Source organism: Cetorhinus maximus, chromosome 10, assembly GCF_964194155.1.
Source record: "Cetorhinus maximus chromosome 10, sCetMax3.hap1.1, whole genome shotgun sequence".
Classification (NCBI taxonomy): Eukaryota; Metazoa; Chordata; class Chondrichthyes; order Lamniformes; family Cetorhinidae; genus Cetorhinus; species Cetorhinus maximus.
The window spans coordinates 13,808,232-13,829,920 of record NC_135888.1 but is presented as its reverse complement, the minus strand read 5'-3'; the positions used below and the strand labels follow the sequence as shown (position 1 = coordinate 13,829,920).

The window sequence follows — 21,689 nt, the reverse complement described above, 5'->3', positions numbered from 1 at the left end:
CATACATATTTATTTCTATTTGTGCTGTCAATTCATCTGCTTTGTCACAAATGCTGCATACATTCAGATATGGAGCATTTAGTTCTGACTTTTTACTTTTTTTGGTAACCTCTAGCCTTATCTGCTGGTGCACTCTTAGGTTTGTGCACTCAGTTCCTTCCTGCCACGCTCTGATCATCATTTCCCTTATTCCTACCTTTCTCTTTTGCCTTGTCTTCTCTATTTAATTTATCACATTTTCCCAAACTTGATCTGTTGCCCCACCATTTAGTTCAAAGTCTTCTCTCGCAACTTATTTATATGAGAGGACACTGGTCCCAGCACAGTTCAGGTGAAGACTGTCCCAATGATACAGCCCCCATTTTCCCTAGTACTGGTGCCAGTGCCCCATGAATCGACACCCATTTCTCCCACACCAATCTTTGAGACATGAATTTAACTCTCTTATCTGATTTACCCTATGCGAATTTGCTCATGGCTCAGGTAGTAATCCAGAGATTATTACCTTTGAGATTCTGCTTTTTAATTTGGCCCCTAGCTGCTCGTACTCCCTCAGCAGAACTTCTTTCCTAGTTCTACCTATGTCGTTGGTACCTAAGTGGACCACAACCACAAGATCCTCCCCCTCCTCTGCAAGTTCCTATCCTGCCCAGAGCAGAAGTCCTGAACCCTGGCACTGGGCAGGTGACACAGCCATCTGGACTCCCATTCTTGGCTGCAGAGAACTGTGCCTATCCCCCTGTCTATACTGTTCCCAACTACCACTACATTCCTATTAATTTCCCCCGCTTGAATGGCTTCCTGTACCATGGTACCATCCACCCTTCAGCCACCACTTTCATCCATACAGGCTGCAAGAACCTCAAGCCTGTTGGACAATTGCAAAGGCTGAGGCTCCTCCACTTCCACTTTCTGTGTCACCATACCTGCCTCACTTGCAGTTGCACCCTCCTGTCCCTGACCACTGACCAATTAGAAGATCCCATCCTTAGGGGTTGGCACTGCCTCCTGGTACAAAGTGTCTGGGTAACTTTCCCCTTCCCTGATGCATCACAATGCCTGCAGCCCAGCCTCCAGCTCAATGAATCCGAGCCGAAACTCTTCAAGGCACAAGATATTTATTGCAGACGTGTTTGCCCTGGATCAATTCCAGCAATTCCCACATTCTGAAGTCACAACACATCACCTGTCCTGCCATCTTTATTTTGTGTTAATTAATTTATTCTTAATTAATTTATAAGTAATAAACACTGCTACTCCCAATAATCTTTACTACTGCTAGTAAACCTTACTACAACTCATAAAACCTTACAATTACTAATAAATTACACGGGTTTTGAAGATAAACAAGCAACACATTCACCAACCAATCACTTATGTAAAAGCAAAATACTGCGGATGCTGGAAATCTGAAACAAAAACAGAAAATGCTGGAAAAGCTCAGGAGGTCGAGCAGCATCTGTGGAGAGAGAAACAGAGTTAACGTTTCGAGTCCATATGACCCTTCTTCAAAACTGAAGAGAAGTGGAAATGTGATGAAATTTATACTGTTTAAGGGGGGGTGGGGCAGGCAGAGCTGGATAGAAGGCCAGTGATAAGTGGGGACAAAGAAAGGATTGACAAAGATGTCATGAGCTAAAGGACAAAGGGAGTATTAATGGTAGTGGTTAGTGCTAAAAAAGGTGCAGATAGTGGCATAAAGGTAAGAAAGCAGAATGTGATAATAGCAGAACAAGGGTAGCATTGTGTGAAAGAACACCATGGAACAAGTAACAGATGGCCCTGTAGCAGATGGGGTGGGGGAAGGGGCAGTGGTGGGGAAAAAAAGGGATAGAAAATGGGATGGAAGGGGGGATAAAAAAAAGGGGATAAAGCCAATGAATTAAAATAAAATAAAATGGATAAAAAATAAAAATCAATGTAGAAAAAAGGGGATTAAAAAAGGGGGTGAGGATGGAGGAGAGAGTTCATGGTCTGAAGTTGTTGAACTCAATTTTAAGTCCAGAAGGCTGTAAAGTGCCTAATCGGAAGATGAGGTGCTGTTCCTCCAGTTTGCGTTGGGCTTCACTGGAACATTACAGCAGGCCAAGGGTGGACATGTGGGTATGAGAGCAGGGTGGTGTGTTGAAATGGCAAGTGACAGGAAGGTCTGGGTCATGCTTGCGGACAGACCAAAGGTGTTCCGCAAAGCAGTCACCCAGTCTGTGTTTGGTCTCTCCAATGTAGAGGAGACCACATTGGGAGCAGCGGATTCAGTAGACCAAATTGAAGGAGGTGTGGGTGAAGTGCTGCTTCACCTGAAAGGAGTGTTTGGGCCCTTGGACGGTGAGAAAGGAGGAGGTAAAGGGGCAGGTGTTGCATGGGATGGTGCCGTGGGAAGGGGGTGAGGTGTTGGGAGTAATGGAGGAGTGGACCAGGATGTCCCGGAGGCAACAGTCCCTACGAAATGCTGACAGGGGTAGGTGAGGGGAAGATGTGTTTGGTGGTGACATCATGCTGGAGTTGGCAGAAATGGTGGAGGATTTCATCACATTTCCACTTCTCTTCAGCTCTGAAGAAGGGTCATACGGACTCGAAACGTTAACTCTGTTTCTCTCTCCACAGATGCTGCTAGACCTGCTGAGTTTTTCCAGCATTTTCTGTTTTTGAATCACTTATGTAATATCTGTTGCTAATATAATTGTAAAAGCTTATGTTGATTTTGATATCCCTTGCAAGTTTCTTTTCATATTCCCTTTTGTAGCTCTCTTTACTTCACCTTTTTCTTCTTTGTCACTCCCCTATTCGCTAAGATCTGTGCTATTTTTTGCATTTTTGGATGCTCTTTATTTTAGTTTTATGTTGTCCTTAACCTCTTTAGTTGTCTGTGGTTGTTTTTTTGACAAGTTTTACGACTTCTTGTCCCTTAGCAGGATAACCTGGTTCTGTAGCACGTTACATTCCATTTTTGAGCATCTCCCATTGATCTTCTGTCATTTTATCCCTGAACAAATTTATCCAGTTTATTTCAGACCATCTCTATCTCATCCTGTGAAGTCAGCTTTCCCTAAATCTAGAAGCTTAGTTGCTGTTTTGTGTTTCTCTCTTCCAACATTTTAACATTAAACTCAATCATATTATGGTCAGGACTAGAAAAATGTTATTGCACCGTTAGCCTATTAACCACATCTGGCTCATTAAGCACCATTAAATCTAATATGGCCTGCTCCTTTGTTGGTCCTAGACATATTGTTGCAGAAACCTATCCTGAACACACTCAAGAAATCTGCTACCATTCTGTCATGAGTATTAACCTTCTACAAGCTCCAACTTATCCAAAATACTGCAGCCCAAACTCCCAGCCATGCTGAATTCCACATTTCCAACTCCACTGGCTTACCTCTTGTGGCAATTCCAAAATTATTCTCCTTGTTTTCAAATTATATCAAAGCTTCACTGCATTAGCAATTTCTTCCTATATTACATCCTTGCACGCAGCCCTGCTCCTCCATCACTGGATACCTCTTCAACTTTCCTCCTTCCACACCACCATTGGTGGCTGCACATTTAGACTTTCCAATCCTGCCCTCTGGAATTTCCTACCCAATCCCTTCTGCCTTGCCTCTTCCCTCCTTGCTTTCAAAAACATCCTGAAAATCTTCCTCTTTGACCATAGTTTCACTTTTTTTTCCTAGTCTCTCTCCCTCTTCCCTTTGCACTGCAACTTTTCCTCCTTATGGTAAAGTGCTTAGAGGCGCTTTCATGCATATAAGGGATTCTATGCATAAATATGTATTGTTGTTGAATGTTCCATAAACACTCGACCCCATGATGTAAGACGTAACATGACATTATGTCATGTATGTGTGATAAAAATAACCCATAGGTCTTCCCAGAATCCCAAACAAAAATAATCCATCATTTTCATCTATTTTGGTGGAAAGGAAGAAAGAGCAGATATTTATATAACATATTTCATGACATAAGGACATCCTAAGATGCTTCACAGTCAATAAACTCACTGTTGTAATGGCAATTCTGGCCAATTTTTGCACAGCAAGGTCCCATAAACATGAGTGAAATAGATGAGCATATAATCTGTTTCAGTGATGTTCATTGTTGGCCAGAACATTGGGAGACTTCCCCTTGAGTAGTACAATGGAATCTTTTACATCCACCTGAGGAGGCCTTGGATTCTCATCTAAAAGACAACACCTGGGACAGTACAGCAATCCCTCAGTTCTGCACTACCAAAATATGTGGAAGACTGCCTTTGCCTAAACACATTAGATAGGAGCATGAAAGATATTGGTTGACAAATCCAGTCTTCACAACTACTAAAATGATTATTTCCAGAAAATGTAAAAAGAACAGGACCTTCAGTATTTTCTTGTCATTGCAAGCTCTATCTATCCTTCACCACATCTTTGATATTATTCCTGCTGCTAATATAACAAGAATAGCCTCATGTACTGGACATCTGCAGACTGAAAATATTTTTTGACAGAAAGGAACAACACAAGTGGTTGATATCAATAAATTCACAGTACTTGTGCTACAACACAATAATTGCTTCAATATTGTGCACAGATCTTTTTCAAAATACAACTCAGGAACACATTATTGCACACCCCTATTGAACATTTTAACCTTCCCCGTTTTAAGATTTTCCCGTAAACCACAAACAATTAAAAGGCCCAATGGCTCTCCCACCCCTCACTAATTAGTCACAGTATCCTGTTCATGTGTGTATTGCTAAGTACTTCAATTACTATCCTGCTACTGCCCTTGTTAGTACAGACAGACTGGGCCAGAAGGGAACAATTAACTGAATAGAGGCATGCAGGTGGAAACCTGTATTGTGTACCTGGCCCCAAAGGGACAATATTACAGCATTGCACATTCTCCCTGCTGTGAATCAGATAGAATGGACCAAGGACAGATTTTGAGTTTCTCCATGCACGTACAAAAGGTAAATGCTTCTTACTGTTTTCATTATGAGCACTCCTACTGCAGTAACAGTGATTTTTCACTATTCAAATAGGAAAAGCACATTAATTCTTCGAGCCCCTTGCATTTTACAAAATATGTGCATATATTCTTCTAATATACATCTGAAAAAAGATGTTCTGTAAATCTTTACTAGTAAATAAAATAATGGAATTAAAGAAGTGTACTGAACCAAAAAACATTTTAATCCATAAATTATCTTTTTATGTTTATTCAGATACATTAACTGATTTTCTGGCTGGTCCAGATTCTACCTTTTATAAAAAAGAGTTTTAACTCTATATTTACATTTTTGAGAAATACAGCAAATAAGCCTCTAAAGCAGTTCCAGTACAGAGAAATTTTTGGCCATCACATAAGTGTTTAGTTTCAATTGTTAGGACTGAGCTAGAGACTCAAGCACCAACACGATATATACTCGGGTGTTTCTAGTATATTGACTGCCACTCCTGATAGCAAGCTATCAGCTGAATAGGGTATCTTGGCACTCTCAGTTCACTGCATCACCCACTGAGAGCCATCAATCGCATGCACAACCCTGCTAAATACACAACCTAACCTCAGCCTGATGGAAATTCCATATGAAATCAACTGGCATTATTTTAGAACAATAAGAATTACCCTGAAGTAGTTTCGCCGTGTAATCTTATTCCTGAGTTCAGTTGGCAGTTATAAATCTTTCAAATTATAGACCAGCAGCTTAATCCATCATCCAGGCCTCTTGATGAGATTCAAAAGCAAAATACTGCAGATGCTAGAAATCTGAATAAAAACAGAAAATTCTGGAAGTACTCAGCAGGTCAGGCAGCATCTGTGGAGAAAAACAGCATTAACATTTCAGGTCAATGAGGATCCTCTATCAGAAGTAATGAAGGGTCATCAGCGATCTGAAACCTTGGGGAGGTTTGGCAGGCAGGGAAACCTAATTTGGTGTGAGGTCAAAAATCAGTTTCCCGACAAACATTATGGGATGAACATTAGGAATTCTATTCTCGGGGATTTAAAGGCGAGTCAAAGGCTTCCCAGTGAACAATGTCAGGAAACCCTTTTGCATGTATTAACATGTCATGCATGCTCATTAAAAGGCTAGAATTAAATTCCCCCTCCAAATTCCTCACCAGTGGGAAATTTAGAACATTCACTTTTACGATTGCACATAAATGGCTAGCACCTGGTAAGCTGGACCTCTTCCATGATCAATCGCAAGTTGCTACTGCATTGTCCTCTTTGGAGACCATCTGTAAGCACCAGCCTATGCTTGAGATCGGGTGGTGGCAGTGCAAGTTGCATGGAGGATAACTGAGGGAGGAACGGTTAGCGGGGAAGGGTGGAGCAGTGGCACGGTAAAGGTGGAAGCAATAATGCAGGCTGTCCAGGTGCCCTTTAACTATGGCGCCCAGACCATGAATTAACAGCAGGGACAGTGACTTCCTACATGCCCAGCCACAGGTTCCGCAGTGCTCAACACGGATGCATTAGTAATGAGCTGATCAGTGCAAGATCGCGCTTGATCAGCTGTCTCGTACCCCCCGCCCCTCCAGCAGAAATCACTCCGACTTCCACTCCCACCACTGAACTTAGGCTCAGAACAGAAGATTCCACCTGTTAACTCTGTTTCCCTCCACAGAACTCTTGATGACATTATTGCCTCATGATCACACCCAAATCTATTATCCTCAATAAGGTACATATCACACAGTGTATTTCCTAGAAATCAATGTGATATTGGCCCAGATCTTCTGCAAAGAAGCAACCACCGTTGGATTGCTGCTCTGACCGTACTTTTCTGCACCTAGACGCAGCCCCGCATTTCTGACTGGGTCTTCCAAGCCCAGCTTCTCCAGAAATTGCAGGTATACAGTCCACTGGAGAACCCCTGTCACAATGGAATAACGTTGGGGGGGTGGGGGGAAGACTGGACCAGCTCCCTTTTTATGGCATTGGATGCCGTATAGTAGGTTTAAATGTCCAGTGTGAAAGTTAGTGAATGGGTGAATGGATGAATAAATGAGTGGGTAGGGTGGCAGGTGGATAGGGTGGCAGGTCAGTAGGAGGCAGGTCAGTAGGGAGGGTGGGTGAGTGTAAGTGGGTCAGGGGTAGGTGGGTAGGGTCAGGAGGAGTAGTCAGGTCGGGGGTTATTCTGGTCTGGTCGGGGGTAGGGGTAGTTGGGTTGGGTGGAAAGGGGTAGTCAGGTGACCGGGGATTAGTGTGGTCAGGAGGGGTAGTTGGGTTGAGTTGGGAGGTTGGTCAGGGGATTAGGGAGTTAGTGAGGGAGGCAGAAGGGGTAGTCAGCTCAGGTCAGGCCAGGGGTGGTGGGAGGGGGGTCAGTTCTGTAGTTACCTAGGATTTTTCTATTCAAAGCTTCCTGGGTAACTATCCAGCTAAGTCCCATGGAACTGGCTAAAGTCTCTGACTGTAGTTCACAGTCGAAGACTTTTGTGGAGGGTCCTGGGGAGTAGGGGAATTATCCATCACAAGTTCAGACTTCCTGAGCAATTCCCACAGAGGTCAGCGCATCGGCACTTCCATGGGGTCCCGACACATATCTTGGGTAATACATCTGTTCTCTGATAATCTGGAGACTGGAAGACCCAGGCCAATTATTTCTCAATAAACCAGCATTACAGAGCTTAATTTTCTTGTATAACTGACATAACGCAATAAGGAAATGGGAAGAAAGCAAGTTATTGAGCACAAAAACAGCTGCTTCCAACAAAATTTTTGATCAAAGGTAAAATGATGCCCCACCACCACCCACCAGGCACCCCCACCCCCACCCCATCCAGTATACATGCATAGAAAAAGGAATTAATATACAGTGTAACATTAGTGGTAAGTAACAGTAAGCGATTCAAGGGCTGTTAGCCTAACCTCACAATTTCAGGGGCCAATGGCAACTGAAGGTTCTCTCTTGTCATTTACATAATCCAAAATCCTTGCCTGATATCAGTTCTATATATTTATTGTAAAGTAATTTTAAATCAATTTAACAATAATTATGCTTTTTTAAATTTGGGTAAGCAGTGATCCAAAGACTATTATGTATTTTACATAAGAAGAAATTTAAAGTTGGAATAAGAATCACTCTTTTTGCATACCTTAAGCAATGTTAAGCACAGCTAGAAGAACTGAGGGGATAAATAAATACTTGGATTTATAAAGTACCTCATTTTAACACCTCAAAGTGCTTCACATCTGTGAAGTGTAGTGACTGTTGTTATGTGGCCAAAATATTGTTATGCATAGTGACGTTATGTAATATTACAAAACTACAAAGTTACAAAGTATTTGCAGAACAGAAACAGGCCATTTAGTTCAACAGGTTGATGCCGGTATTTCTGCTGCATACAAACTTCCTCCTAATCCTCTTCATCTAACCCTATCAACATATCCTTCTATAGCTTTCTGTCTTATGTTGCTTACCCAGCTTCCCCTTGAATGCATCAATGATATTCACCCCAAGTACTTCCTGTGGCTGGGAGTTCCACATTCTAGTCAGTCTTTAGGTAAAGAAATTCCTCTTGAATTCCCTATTAATTTGTTAGTGCCCATTTTATATTGATGGCCTCTAGTTCTGTTCTTCCCACATGTGCAGATATCTTCTCTGCATCAACCCTATCAAACCCATTCATAGTTTTCTTTGCAAGAGTTTTCCATTCAGAGACAATGGGCATAAATCAAGTCTATTGTTTTTTTCACATTATTCTCCAAAGTAGCCAAATTCGAGTCTTACTTTTCTCATCATCAGGAAAAAAAAAAGTTGTTGTGGAATAATAGTCAATTTAAGGTGCTTATTGACTTATAACATTTTCCCCAGGACCTCGACCCCTATGTTTGACCTGCTGGAGAATAAATTCCAGAAGGAATGGGAAGATGAGCAGAAAGCAAGAGACAAGGCCAAGAAGAAGAAAAAGACCCATCAGGTTTGTGTGCAGCCTAACAGTATAAATGCATTTTATAAATTAAACCACTGCAGGACATCTCATACCAAGAGCTGGAATGAGACCCGGTTTAAATTGGCCTGGAAGAAGTTGATTTCCTTTTAGGGGAAACTGCAATACAGAATAACTCCAATTGGAACTGTACACTGGTAATGTGAAATTTTAAGTTTGCTTTTCTGTTGCTTGAATGCATTTTGTCAAGTATTACAATTCCCAGGCCAGAATTTTACGTCCTGCAGGCGGGCGTGCCTGACCCGAACAGGCATGTAATCGGTGGTGGAGCGTCCTGACGTCATCGCGATATTTTGCTCGGGAGGTGCGCATAAAAGTTGGAAGAGCGCCCGCCGACAATTAAGAGGGCAATTAAGCCCATTAACGGCCCAATTGTCAGCGACTTTTCGTGGCCTGTCCAACCTTACGGTTGGCGGACGGGCCAATCAGCCAGGCGGGCTCTACATTTTTGATGAAACCTCATCCAAGGCCAGGATGAAATCTCCGTTAGGATTTAAAATAAAAATAAATATCTGGGGACTGTTTTTTTTTAATGAGGTCTGCTTTCAGGTGCTTGATTGTGCTGCATGGACATTTTTTGCAGCATTTTTGGGCTTTCTTTTATTATTTGGAGGCCTGCAGCTCCCTGAGGCATCTGTCTGCCTTCAGGGAGCTCACTGGAAGCGCCCACCAGCACCCGCAGTGAAATTGGCACCCGCCCTCTTCCCACCCCCAATGGCAGGGCTGAGCCATTCTCCGGGCACATTTCACGCTGGCTGGTCGTTAATTGGTCAGCCAGCTTAAGATCGTGGTCGGGGGCCGATCGCAAGCCGAAGCACATTTTGCATCCGCTTCCGGGCCCGCAGATCGCACGTGCCCGATGAGGGAATAATTCAGGCCCCTAATATTCTGGCTGGAATTTTCCAACCCCACTGGCATCGGGCATCATGGCGGGCAGGGGGGGGGGGAACAATATGGCGAGAAGGCCAAAAATCGATTTCATGCCATCACGAAACCAGTTTGCGATTGTCCGTTCCACCCGTCAATGCTGGTCCGCATTTCCCACCGCTGCACGTAGGGAACCTAATTTCAATGCTTTAGCATCTCATTATAAGCCCTGCTCAACGGAATCATCCCCCCCACGCTGGATCATCTAGGCACCATACCAATGTGTTTCACAACTCTACATAAGCAACGTGCACCTGGCAAGCTGCACTTCACTCAGGATTTCAAGGTTTGTTTGCGTCGGGCAGAACTGGTGGTCATCAGCGCCAGGCTTCGCAGGGAGCACGACCTCACTTTTAGGGGGACTTATGGGCAGGTCTCTACCTACCAGACCAGCCATAAGACAGGTGTGGTTTTCAACGGCTGCCTGGGCTAGGGCTTACTTGGGGAAGGGGAGGTGGCCTCAAGCAAGGGAAGAGGCTGCAGGGTGAGGACTGTACTGGGGAAGGTGGGTATTCCAGGGTGTGTGTGGGGACACGTTCATCTGTGCAAGTGGCCTCAAGATGGCGAGGGCTGAGGAAGCAGTCTCCAGAGGAGATGACATCAGATGGAGAAGTGAGGGTGTGTGAGAGAGAGTGAGTGGTGGTGACCCTTGAGCTGGCACTGAGTGAGATGCCAGTGAATGTGAGTGTGTGAGTTTAGAGTGATAAGATGGTTGCCTGGCGGCATCAATGAGATCATTCATCCTTTTTCTGCACTGGTTGGCCGACCCCTTGTGTGCAGCATTAGCACTGACCACCTCTGCCACTGCTTCCCAAGCCGGACTGGTGAGACTGATGGGCCTCCTGCAGCCAGAGCGGAGGTAGAGGACATCGCAGTGGGCCTCCACGGCAACCAGAAGGTGTCCCAGGGATGTGTCACTGAATCGGGGTGCTGCACTCTTCTTGGCTTTTGGGGCCATGTCTTCACCGAAGCAGTCCTAGGCTGCAAGCATTGAGAAGTGTGTGTGTGGCTGCAGTTCAAATACAGCGGACTGCGTGATGAAGTAGCGAGGTAATGGAGTGGTGGGCAAATTGGAGGCTGCTGCCAGCGGGATGGCGTGTTTCCTGTGGCTGCATAATTAATGAGGCTGGAATAGGACAATATGGTCTGAAAACCCGCCATTGAGGCCGGTGGGTAAAACAACTTTTTTCTTGCCCGCTACCACACTTTGTGCAAATCTGGGATGATTCCACCCTCTGTCTTTATCAGTCTTATATTCTGTATCGTGGAGACCAATTAGCGCAGGCTTGTCTAACCTTTTTCGTTTGAGGGGCCACATGTCAATTTTTTTCTCACTCCAGGGGCCCATGAGCAAATTTTGGAAAGATAAGCTTTGGCATAACATTAAACATAAATTTCCAAACAAACAACAGCAAAGCAATAAAAAGATAATTTAAAAAAATAATAATTAATAAAAATAACTTAAAAAGCGCCAAGCAGCAGAGTTAATCAATAAAAGCTTTTTTGCCTTTCACTTAGGAGGCAGTGCTGGAGAGGCAGAAAGGCCCCGATTACTGGTCACCAGGAAAGGCATGGGGAACAGGGCTGAACTAAGGAGTTTGGTTTAACTAACACTAACATTGCATTCACCTCTGGTGGCACAGGCTCCAAGCTGTTCTCAGCAGAATTCATACGAAAGTGGGGTTTGGAAGTGGGTTGCCTTTCAGCCAGGGTTTTCCTCCTCTCCTGGCCTGCTTTGTGGATAGGTTTTTGGGGAGGGAGGAGGAGGAGGGAATGAGTGTGTATGTGCCTGGCTCACTCCCAGGGCTGAATTTTCCCCCCAATGGTGGGGTTGTGCAGGGGTGGGCGGGAGCGAGCACGAACCCGATTGGGTCCGTGCCTCTATTTTATGTGGGTGGGCCAATTAAGGCCTGCCCAGCGTGACGCTCGCCCAGAAGCGCTGAGCGCTCCCTGTGCGGGTGGTGGTGGGGGGGGGGCGGGTGGTGGGGGGGAGGTTTCCCTGAGTCAGGGCCTGCGCTCAAAAGAGTGCAGAAATTTCCCTGAGGCACCTCTGTGCCTCAAGGAGATCAGTTTGATATTTGAAAATTTAAATAAAGGAAAAAAACTTTTAAAACATGTCCCCTCATGTGTCAGTGTCACATGAGCTGGGAGCCAATTTTTTCCTACTGCAGATAATTTGAGGATTTTGATTGCTCATGTTTAGGAAAAATAGTGCTGAACAGGAACCAAGGGACAACAGATCTCACTGCACATCCACACCCCTTTTCATCATTAAATTACCTCTTTACAGTGAGTGACGTGCAGTATAGCTGTAGCCAAAGCCAGTGGTACATATTTACAAAACGATGGTCTCTTCCCTCACTATAGCACTGTGTAATCCAGGTGACATTGTTCCATTGCCCTTCCAATCTCATGCCAGAAAGAGATAGGTTAAATCCTGGACAGTCTAGTGCAAGTATATACATTTTCCGTGGCACTGTTAGCAAGCTGATTGATTTGGAATCCAGTCCCAGGTAGTACAAAGTGGTATAGAATGTGTGTGTCCATGTCTGTTTGTGCGCATACACACGCGTGTTCCTTGTCGGCCTATGTTCCAGTTAGATAAGCTCTTTGGCTTTGCAGATAGGCAAATTTTTAGGCTTTGAAGCCTGAGAGATCTGATATTGTCCCTGAACTGAAAGTATTAATGGATGGTGGAAAACATAATTTTCCTCCATGATTATGTTTCACTTTGGTGTTAAGCAGATAATTAGAATTTGTTACTGGCTATGTTACATTCATAGAATGGATACAGCACAAAAGGAGGCCATTCGGCCCACTGTATCTGTCCTGGCTCTTTGAAGAAGTAATTCATCTACAGCCACTCTCCTGCCTTTTCCCCGTGGCCCTACAAATGTTTGCTTTTCAGATAATGAACCAATTACCTTTTAAAAGCCTCAATTGACCCTGCCTCCATCACGTTCTCAGGCAGTGCATTCCAGATCACATGCAGTGTGAAAAAGATTTTTTCTCATGTCGCCATTGGTTCTTTTGCCAGTTACTTATGACTGTACTCTCTGATTCTCGATCGTTCCACCAATGGGAACAGTTTTTCTCCATCTACTCTGTCCAGACCCCTCATGATTTTGAATACCTCTGTCAAATCTCCTCTCAACCTTCACTTCTCCAAGGAGAAGAGTCCCAACTTCTCCAATCTATCTACATAACTGAAGTTCCTCAGCCCTGGAACCATTCTTGTGAATCTTTTCTGCACTCTCTCTAATGCCTTCACATATTCTTAAAGAACTGGATGCAATATTCCAGTTGAGGCTGAACCAGTGCTTCTAGAGATTTTTAGGTCAGAAATGCAACCTCTGTGTCACAGGCAAGGAAGGGCTGGAAATCATCATGAACATGCTAAGCAAGGCCTGACTTACAACAAGGGATATTTCTTTGTTAGCCACCCCAGAAAGTTGATTACATTGTTGGGACCCTGTCAAATTACAAGCAAGACTCCAGTTGTTTCAAGAGAAGAGCTGTGTTTTCTTTAAAAATTTGAACCTTACAGTGCATTTAGAAAACAAAAAGATGAACTGTGAATTGTGACAAATCACCTCCAAATAAACTATTCTGCTGTTTACTGGAACCAGTGACTGAGCCAGGAAAATATATTTTCCCTTCAGATAGCAGTTACCAGGTAAAGCAAGTAATCATTTCAAAATGTCAGCACTACTCGGAATACTTCTGCCAGATTGAACTTTTAGTTAAGTTTGATTATAACATAAACAAAATAACAATAAAAATATCATCTGCAGGACTGTAGTAGCCATTCTCCCCACTTAGGCCCCGATCTTAATCTCACATTCTTCTATACTTCTTAGTCTATTACACAAATCCTAACTAAAGAGCTTAGAAACACCATATCATTAACAGGTGCAATTTCCTATCTTTGTAATCCTCTGATCTGTTCCTCTCTTTGTAATGGAATAGCTAATATGGGAAGGAAGTTTTTTCTCTTTAATTTCTTAATAATATATTAAAATTCTTTCCTCTTTGTGCATTTCTTCTTTGTGCCACTTGGATATTGTAAAACCTTTATTTATGTATATACGTCATACATTTTGCCCTCTATGGCCGCAACCTGGAAGTTAGACCCGAAAATGTGTTCAATCTACCAACCTCCCCTTACACTCAAATTTCCTGCCAATCTCTAGAATTCTCCTGAATGTACAAATAAGCATCAATCAGAGTTAAATAAATGAGCCCAAGAAAAGTGCACATATTCCTTCCTTAGATATGAAAATTAATGTTTCAACTCATTTAACTATCATTCAATTAGGAACAGCATGTTGAAGAACATGCAATAGGGGAAGGTTTTCAATTTTTAATGTGACTTATGCTCATGAAGGCATGGCCAGAATAATCATTTGTGCGGGAAGTGGTATTAATTGCAGCTGCTTGACCTCTAGCTTTCAGAACTTGAGCATCAGCTGGCATCACTCAGCACATCAATGAGGTTGAGAGCTTGGTGGATAGTATGTTTATAGATGTGGTCACCCCACAGCTTTACAGTTTGCAGGGACAAAAGGAATGGGTGATGACCAGGCAGTCAAAAAGAAACAAGCAGGTAGTGTAGGAGTCCCCTCAGTGCATCCCACTCTCCAAACAGTAGTCAGTTCTGAATACTGATGAGAGTGATGGTTCATTTGGGGAGTGCAACCAGAGCCAGGTCTGCAGCACCACAGGTGTCCAGGGTGGTACAAGAAAGACTGGAAGAGCAATAGTAATAGGTGATTCGATAGTTAAGGGAATAGATAAGCATTTCTGTGGCTGCAACATGAATCCAGGATTGGGTGTTGCCTCCGGGAAGCCAGGGTCAAGGATATGACTGAGCGGCTGCAGAGCACCCTTAGTGGGTGGGCAAACAGCCAGTAGTTGTGGGTCCACATTGGTATGAATTGGCATGAATGATATAAGCAGAAAGAGGGAGGTGGTCCTGCAGTCAGAATTTAGGGAGCTAGGTAGGAAATCAGCAAGCAGGACCTCAAAAGTAGTAATCTCTGGATTACTCCCAGTAACAAACGAAAGTGAGTACAGAAGTAGGAGGATAAAGCAGATGAATGCGTGGCTGGAAAAATGGTGCAGGATGGAGGGCTTTAGATTATTGGGATATTGGGAGGGAGATGGGATCTGTTCAGGCCAGACAGGTTGCACCTAAATAGAGCCAGGACTGAGTTTCTTGCAGGGTATTTTGCTATTGCTATTGGGGCAGGTTTTAAATAACTTGGCAGGGGTATGGGAACCAGGAGATAATATCAGAGAGGAATACCAAGGTGCACAGAATATTGGGAGAGATAGATAGCACTAGAATAATGAATGATAAGTTAATAAGTGGGGTCAGAGTAAGGCAGAAAGTAATCAAGTCTAAAAATCATGTGCATGTATGTGAATGTACGGAGTGTGGTAAATAAGATTGGTGAGTCACAGGCGTAGACTGCCATGTGGAAGTACAGGCTATAGCAGAGACCTGGCTCAAAGGAATACAGGACTGGGTGCTAAATATTCCTGGCTACAACGTGTTCGGAAAATATAGAAAAGGAAGAAAAGGGGGAGGGGTGGCGGTATTGATTAAGGACAGCATTGCAGTGTTGGAGAAAGAGGACGTCCCAGAGGGGGTCAAGGACAGAATCCATTTATTGGGGAGCAAAAAAGGTGCAATTACATTGCTTTGTCTAGTCTATTGACCACCAACAAGTGGAAAGGCTATAGAGTAACAAATTTGCAAGAAAATTACAGAGAGGCACAAAAATGATAGAGTAGTTATAATGGGGGACTTGAATTATTTGGACATAGTCTGGGATAGTAGTAGTGTAAAGGGCAGAGAGGGGCAAAAGCTCCTAGAATGTGCTCAGGAAATTTTTCAACAACAACATGTTTCCAGTCCAATGAGAAAGGAGGCACTGCTAGACCTGGTCCTTGGGAATGAGGTGGGTCAATTGGATCAAGAGTCACTAGGAGATCATTTAGGGGACAGTCATCATTTTATCATAAGAATTAGGTTGGCTATGGAAAAGGATAAAGAAAAATCCAGAGTAAGAATAATTAACTGGGGGAAAGCCAACTTCAATGGGATAAGAACGGATCTGGGCAGAATAAATTGGAGTCAAAGGTCAGCAGGAGAAACGGCAGCTGAACAATGGGCTACCTTCAAAGAAGAGATAGTTCAGGCATAGTCAAGGTATGTCCTATCTTGAAAGGGAAAGGCAGGACAAACAAATCCAGAACTCCCCGAATGACAAAAGAGATAGAGATTAAGATGAAGAAGAAAAAGTGTGCTTAAGACAGGTGTCAGGTAGAAAATACAATTGGGAACCAGATTGAATATAGAAGGTTCAGAGGGGAGGTGAAAAAGCAAGTAAGAGAGGCAATGAGGGAGTGTGAAAAGAGACTGGCAGCCAACATAAAAGGGGAATCCCAAAGCCTTTTATAGGCATATAAATAATAAAAGGGTGGTAAAAGCAGGAGTAGCGATGATTAGGCACCAAAAAAGGGGATTTACGCAGGGAGGTAGAGGGCATAGCTGAAGTTTTAAATGAATATTTTGCATCTGTCTTTACAAAGGAAGAAGATACTACTCAGGTCATGGTGAAAGAGGAGGTAATTCAGACAGTAGAATGGTTTAAAATTGATAAGAATAACCTATGGGATGGGTTGTTGGTAAGGCACCAGGACCAGATGAGAAACATCCAAGGATACTGAGGGAAGTGAGAGTGGAAATTGTGGAGGCACTGGCCATAATTCTTCAGAATGCCTTAAAGATGGAGGTGATGCCAGAGGGCTGAAGAATTGCAAATGTTACCCCCTTGTTCAAAAATGAGTGTAAGGATATACCCAGCAACTAGAGGCTAGTTAATTTAACTTCGGTGGTGGGGAAGCTTATAAAATCAACAATTTGGTACAAAATTAATAGTCGCATGGACAAATCCAGGTTAATTAAGGAAAGCCAGCATGGATTTGTTAAGGGAAAATCGCATTTAACCAACTTGCTGGAGTTTTTTGAAGAAGTAACAGAGAGGGTTGATGAGGGCAATGCTGTTGATGTGGTGTACATGGACTTCCAAAAGGCATTTGATACAGTGCCACACAACAGACCTGTGAGCAAAGTTATAGCTCATAGAATAAAAGGGACAGTAGCAACATGGATACAAAATTGGCTAAGTGACAGGAAACAGAGAGTACTGGTTAATGGATGTTTTTCAGTCTGGAGGAAAGTTTGTGGTGGAATTCCCCAGGGGTCAGTGTTGGGACAATTACTTTTCCTGATTATATATTAATCACCTAGACCTTGGTGTACAGGGCACAATTTCAAAATTTGCAAATGATATGAAACTTGAAGCATTGTGAACTGTGAGGATGATAATGTAGAACTGCAAAAGGACATAGACAAGTTGGTGGAATGGGCGGACAGGTGGAATGTGGAGAAATGTGAAGTAATTAATTTTGGCAGGAAGAACATGGAGAGACAGTATAAAATATAGGGTACAATTCTAAAGGGGGTCTGGGAGCAGAGGGACCTGGGTGTATGAGGTATATAAGGTGTGAAGGTGGCAGGACAGATTGAGAGAGTGATTTAAAAGAGCATACAGCATTGTAGGCTTTATTAACAGGGACATAGAGTACAAGAGCAAGGAGATTATGTTGAATTTATGTAAGACATTAGTTCGGCCTCAGATGGAGTACTATGTCGAGTTCTGGGCACTGCACTTTAAGAAGGATCTGAAGACATTGGACAGAGTGCAGAAAAGATTCATGAGAATGGTTCCAGGGATGAAGAACTTCAGTTATGAAGATAGATTGGAGAAGTTAGAACTGTTTTCCTTGGAGAAAAGAAGGCTGAGAGGAGATTTGATAGAGGTATTCAAAATCATGAGGGGTGTGGACAGAATAAATAGGGAGAAACTGTTCCTGCTGCTGAAAGGATCGAGAACAAGAGGGCACAGATTTAAAGTAATTGGCAAAAGAAGCAAAAGCGACATGAAGAAAAACTTTTTCACACAGTGAGTGGTTAAGGCCTGGAATGCACTGCCTGAGAGTATGGAGGAGATGGGTTCAACTGAAGCATTCAAAAGGGAATTAGACTGTTATTTGAAAAGGAAGAATGTGCGGGGGTATGGGGAGAAAACTGGGATATGGTACTAAGTGAATTGTTCATTCGGACAGCTGGTGCAGACCGAGTGGGCCAAATGGTCTCCTTCTGCACTGCAGCAATTCTGTGATTCTGTGATATACGGTATATGGTGCATGAGGTCCATGCACCAGCATTGATTTTCCCTGAGGCAGCCAAAGCTATCAAGGGCTACACTCAGGGAAATTAGTTCTGAGGAACACCTGCATCAAAGAAGCTAAGTAACTTATTAAGATTTCTAAACATAGAAAATTCTCTCCTCCCCCATGTAGTGTTACGACCGGAATGTGAGGAGTGCATGAATGATCAAGCCCCACTACGCCACAGGCCATACCATTAATTTAAATGTCTAATTTTCCCCCCAAAATGGCCAATTGTGTACCTATACCTCTAGTAATTAGAAGAAAAGAGACTCTGACCAGGCTTCTTTCAAAAACTCAGAATGATTAATTTATTTTAAAACAAAACTTCTTTTAACAAGTTGCAAGTACTAGTGAACACACAATTGTAATCGGGAAGTATAACTATCTATCTCTTCCTAAAGAAGTCCCCCAGCACACACATAGACACATACACAAAGACAAACAAAGGAGAAACAGATAGAGTCTCTCTGCAGAGATGGGCTTTGGAGGAGGGGTATTATAATAAAAGATAAAGTCTGCAGGGTCTTGACATTGTCAACCTGGAGTTTTCTCACATGGGGGGAGATGATGGCGAAGTGGTATTGTTGCTGGACTAGTATTCCAGAGACCCAGGGTCATGCTCTGGGGATCCAGATTTGAATCCTGCCATGGCTGATTTGGTGGAATTTGAATCCAATAAAAACCAGGAATTAAAAGCCTAATGATGACCATGAAACCATTGTTGATTGTTGTAAAAACCCATCTGGATCACTAATGCCCTTTAGGGAAGGAAATCTGTGACTCCAGACCCACAGCAATGTGGTTGACTCTTAAATGTTCTCTGAAATGGCCTAACAAGCCACTCAAACTGCTACGAAGTCACAAAAAATAAATGAAACTGGATGGACCATCCGACATCGACTTAGGCAGCAGAAACGACGATGGCAATCTCAGCCCTGTCGACCCTGCAAAGTCCTCCTTACTAACATCTGGGGGCTAGTGTCAAAATTGGGAGAGCTGTCTCACAGACAAGCAACAGTCAGGCTCAGAATCATATCTTATGGAAAATGTCCCAGACACCACCACCATCACCATCCCTGGGAATGTCCTCTCCCACCGGCAGCACAGCACAGACCCAGCAGAGGTGGTGGGACAATGGTATACAGTTGGGAGGGAGTTGCCCTGGGAGTCCTCAACATTGATTCCGGACACCATGAAACTCATGGCATCAGATCAAACACGGGCAAGGAAACCTCTTGCTGATTACCATGTACCGCTCTCCCTCAGCTGATGAATCAGTGCTCCTCCATGTTGAACACCATTTGGAGGAACCACTGAGGGTGGCAAGGGCACAGAATGTACTCTGGGTGGGGGAACTTCAATGTCCATCACCAAGAGTGGCTCAGTAGCACCACTACTGACCGAGTTGGTTGAGCCCTAAAGGACATAGCTGCTAGACTGGGTCTGCAGCAGGTGGTGAGGGAACCAACAAGAGGGAAAAATATACTCAACCTCATCCTCACCAACCTGCCTGCCGCAGATGCATCTGTCCATGACAGTATCACTAGGAGTGACCACTGCACAGTCGTTGTGGAGACAAAGTCCTGCCTTCACATTGAGGATACCCTCCATCGTCTTGTGTGGCACTACCACCATGCTAAATGGTAGACATTTTGAACAGATCTAGCAACTCAAGACTGGGCATCCGTGAGGCACTGTGGGCCATCAGCAGCAGCAGAATTGTGCTCAACCACAATCTGTATCCTCACGGCCCACATAACCCCGACTCTAACATTACCATCAAGCCAGAGGATCAACCCTAATTCAATGAAGAGTGCAGGAGGGCATGCCAGGAGCAGCACCAGGCATACCTAAAAATGAGGTGTCAACCTGGTGAAGCAGGACTACGTGCATGCTAAACAGCATAAGCAGCATGTGATAGACAGAGTTAAGCGATCCCACAACCAACGGATCAGATTTAAGCTCTGCAGTCCTGCCACATCCAGTTGTGAATGGTGGTGGACAATTAAACAACTCACTGAAGTAGGAGGCTCCACAAATATCCCCATCCTCAGTGATGGAGGAGCCCATCTCATCAGTGCAAAAGATAAGGCTGAAGCATTTGCTACAATCTTCAGCCAGAAGTGCCGAGTGGATGATCCATCTCAGCCTCTCTGGAGGTTCCCAGCATCACAGATGCCAGTCTTCAGCCAATTTGATTCACTCCATGTGATATCAAGAAACAGCTGAAGGCACTGCAAAGGCTACGGGCCCTGACAATATTCTGGCAATAGTACTGAAGACTTGTGCTCCAAAACTTGCTTCGCCACTAGCCAAGCTGTTCCAGTACAGCTACAACACTGGCATCTATCCGGCTATGTGGAAAATTGCCCAGATATGTCCTGTACACAAAAAGCAGAACAAGCTCAACCCATCCAATTACCGCCCAATCAGTCTACTCTCGATCATCAGTAAGATAATGGAAGGAGTCATTAACAGTGCTATCAAGCAGCACTTGCTTAGCAATAATCTGCTCACTGTCGCCCAATTTGGGTTCTGCAAGGGCAACTCAGCTCCTGACCTCATTACAGCCTCTGTTCAAACATGGACAAAAGAGCTGAACTCCTAAGGTGAGGTGTGAGTGACTGCCCTTGACATCAAGGCTGCATTTGACTGAGTGTGGCATCAAGGAGCACTAGCAAAACTGGTGTCAATGGGAATCAGGGAGAAAACTCCTCTGGTTGGAGTCATACCTAGCACAAAGGTAGATGGTTGTGGTTGTTGGAGGTCAGTCATCTCAGTTCCAGGACATCACTGCAGGAGTTCCTCACTGAAGTGTCCTCAGCCCAACCATCTTCAGCTGCTTCATCAATGACCTTCCTTCCAGCATAACGTCAGAAGTGGGGATGTTCACTGATGATTGCACAATGTTCAACACCATTCGCGACTCCTCAGATACTGAAGCAGTCCATATCGAAATGCAGCAAGACCTGGACAATTTCCAGGTTTGGGCTGACAAGTGGTGAGTAACATTCGTGCCACACAAGTGTCAGGCAATGACCATCTCCAACAAGATAGAATCCAATCATCACCCCTTGATGTTCAGTGGCATTACTGTCCCTGAATCCTCCACTATCAATATCCTTAGGGTTACCATTGACATGAAACTGAACTGGACTAGCCATTTAAATACTGTCACTACAACAGCAGGTCAGAGGCTAGGAATCCTGTCACAAGTAACTCATCTCCTGACTCCCCAAAGCCTGTCCACCATCTACAAGGCACAGGTCAGGAATGTGATGGAATACTCCCCACTTGCCTGGATGAGTGTAGCTCCCACAACACTCAAGAAGCTTGACACCATCCAGGACAAAGCAACCCACTTGATTGGCACTACATTCACAAACATTCACTCCCTCCACCACTGATGCACAGTAGCAGCAGTGTGTACCATCTACAAGATGCACTGCAGGAATTCACCACTTAGACAGCACCTTCCAAACCCACGACCACTACCATCTAGAAGGACAAGGG

At 43.9% G+C, this 21,689-nt stretch overlaps 1 protein-coding gene across 1 annotated transcript in view; it reads left to right on the top strand.

Moving 5' to 3' along the window:
* The window catches only part of cfap77 (cilia and flagella associated protein 77), a 226,351-nt gene that overhangs the window by 161,540 nt on the left and 43,122 nt on the right, over positions 1-21,689 (top strand). Inside the window, exon 5 of the mRNA XM_078549993.1 lies at positions 8,807-8,912. Within this exon, the coding sequence (XP_078406119.1) occupies positions 8,807-8,912 (106 nt within the window). The remainder of the gene's footprint in view (positions 1-8,806; positions 8,913-21,689) is intronic.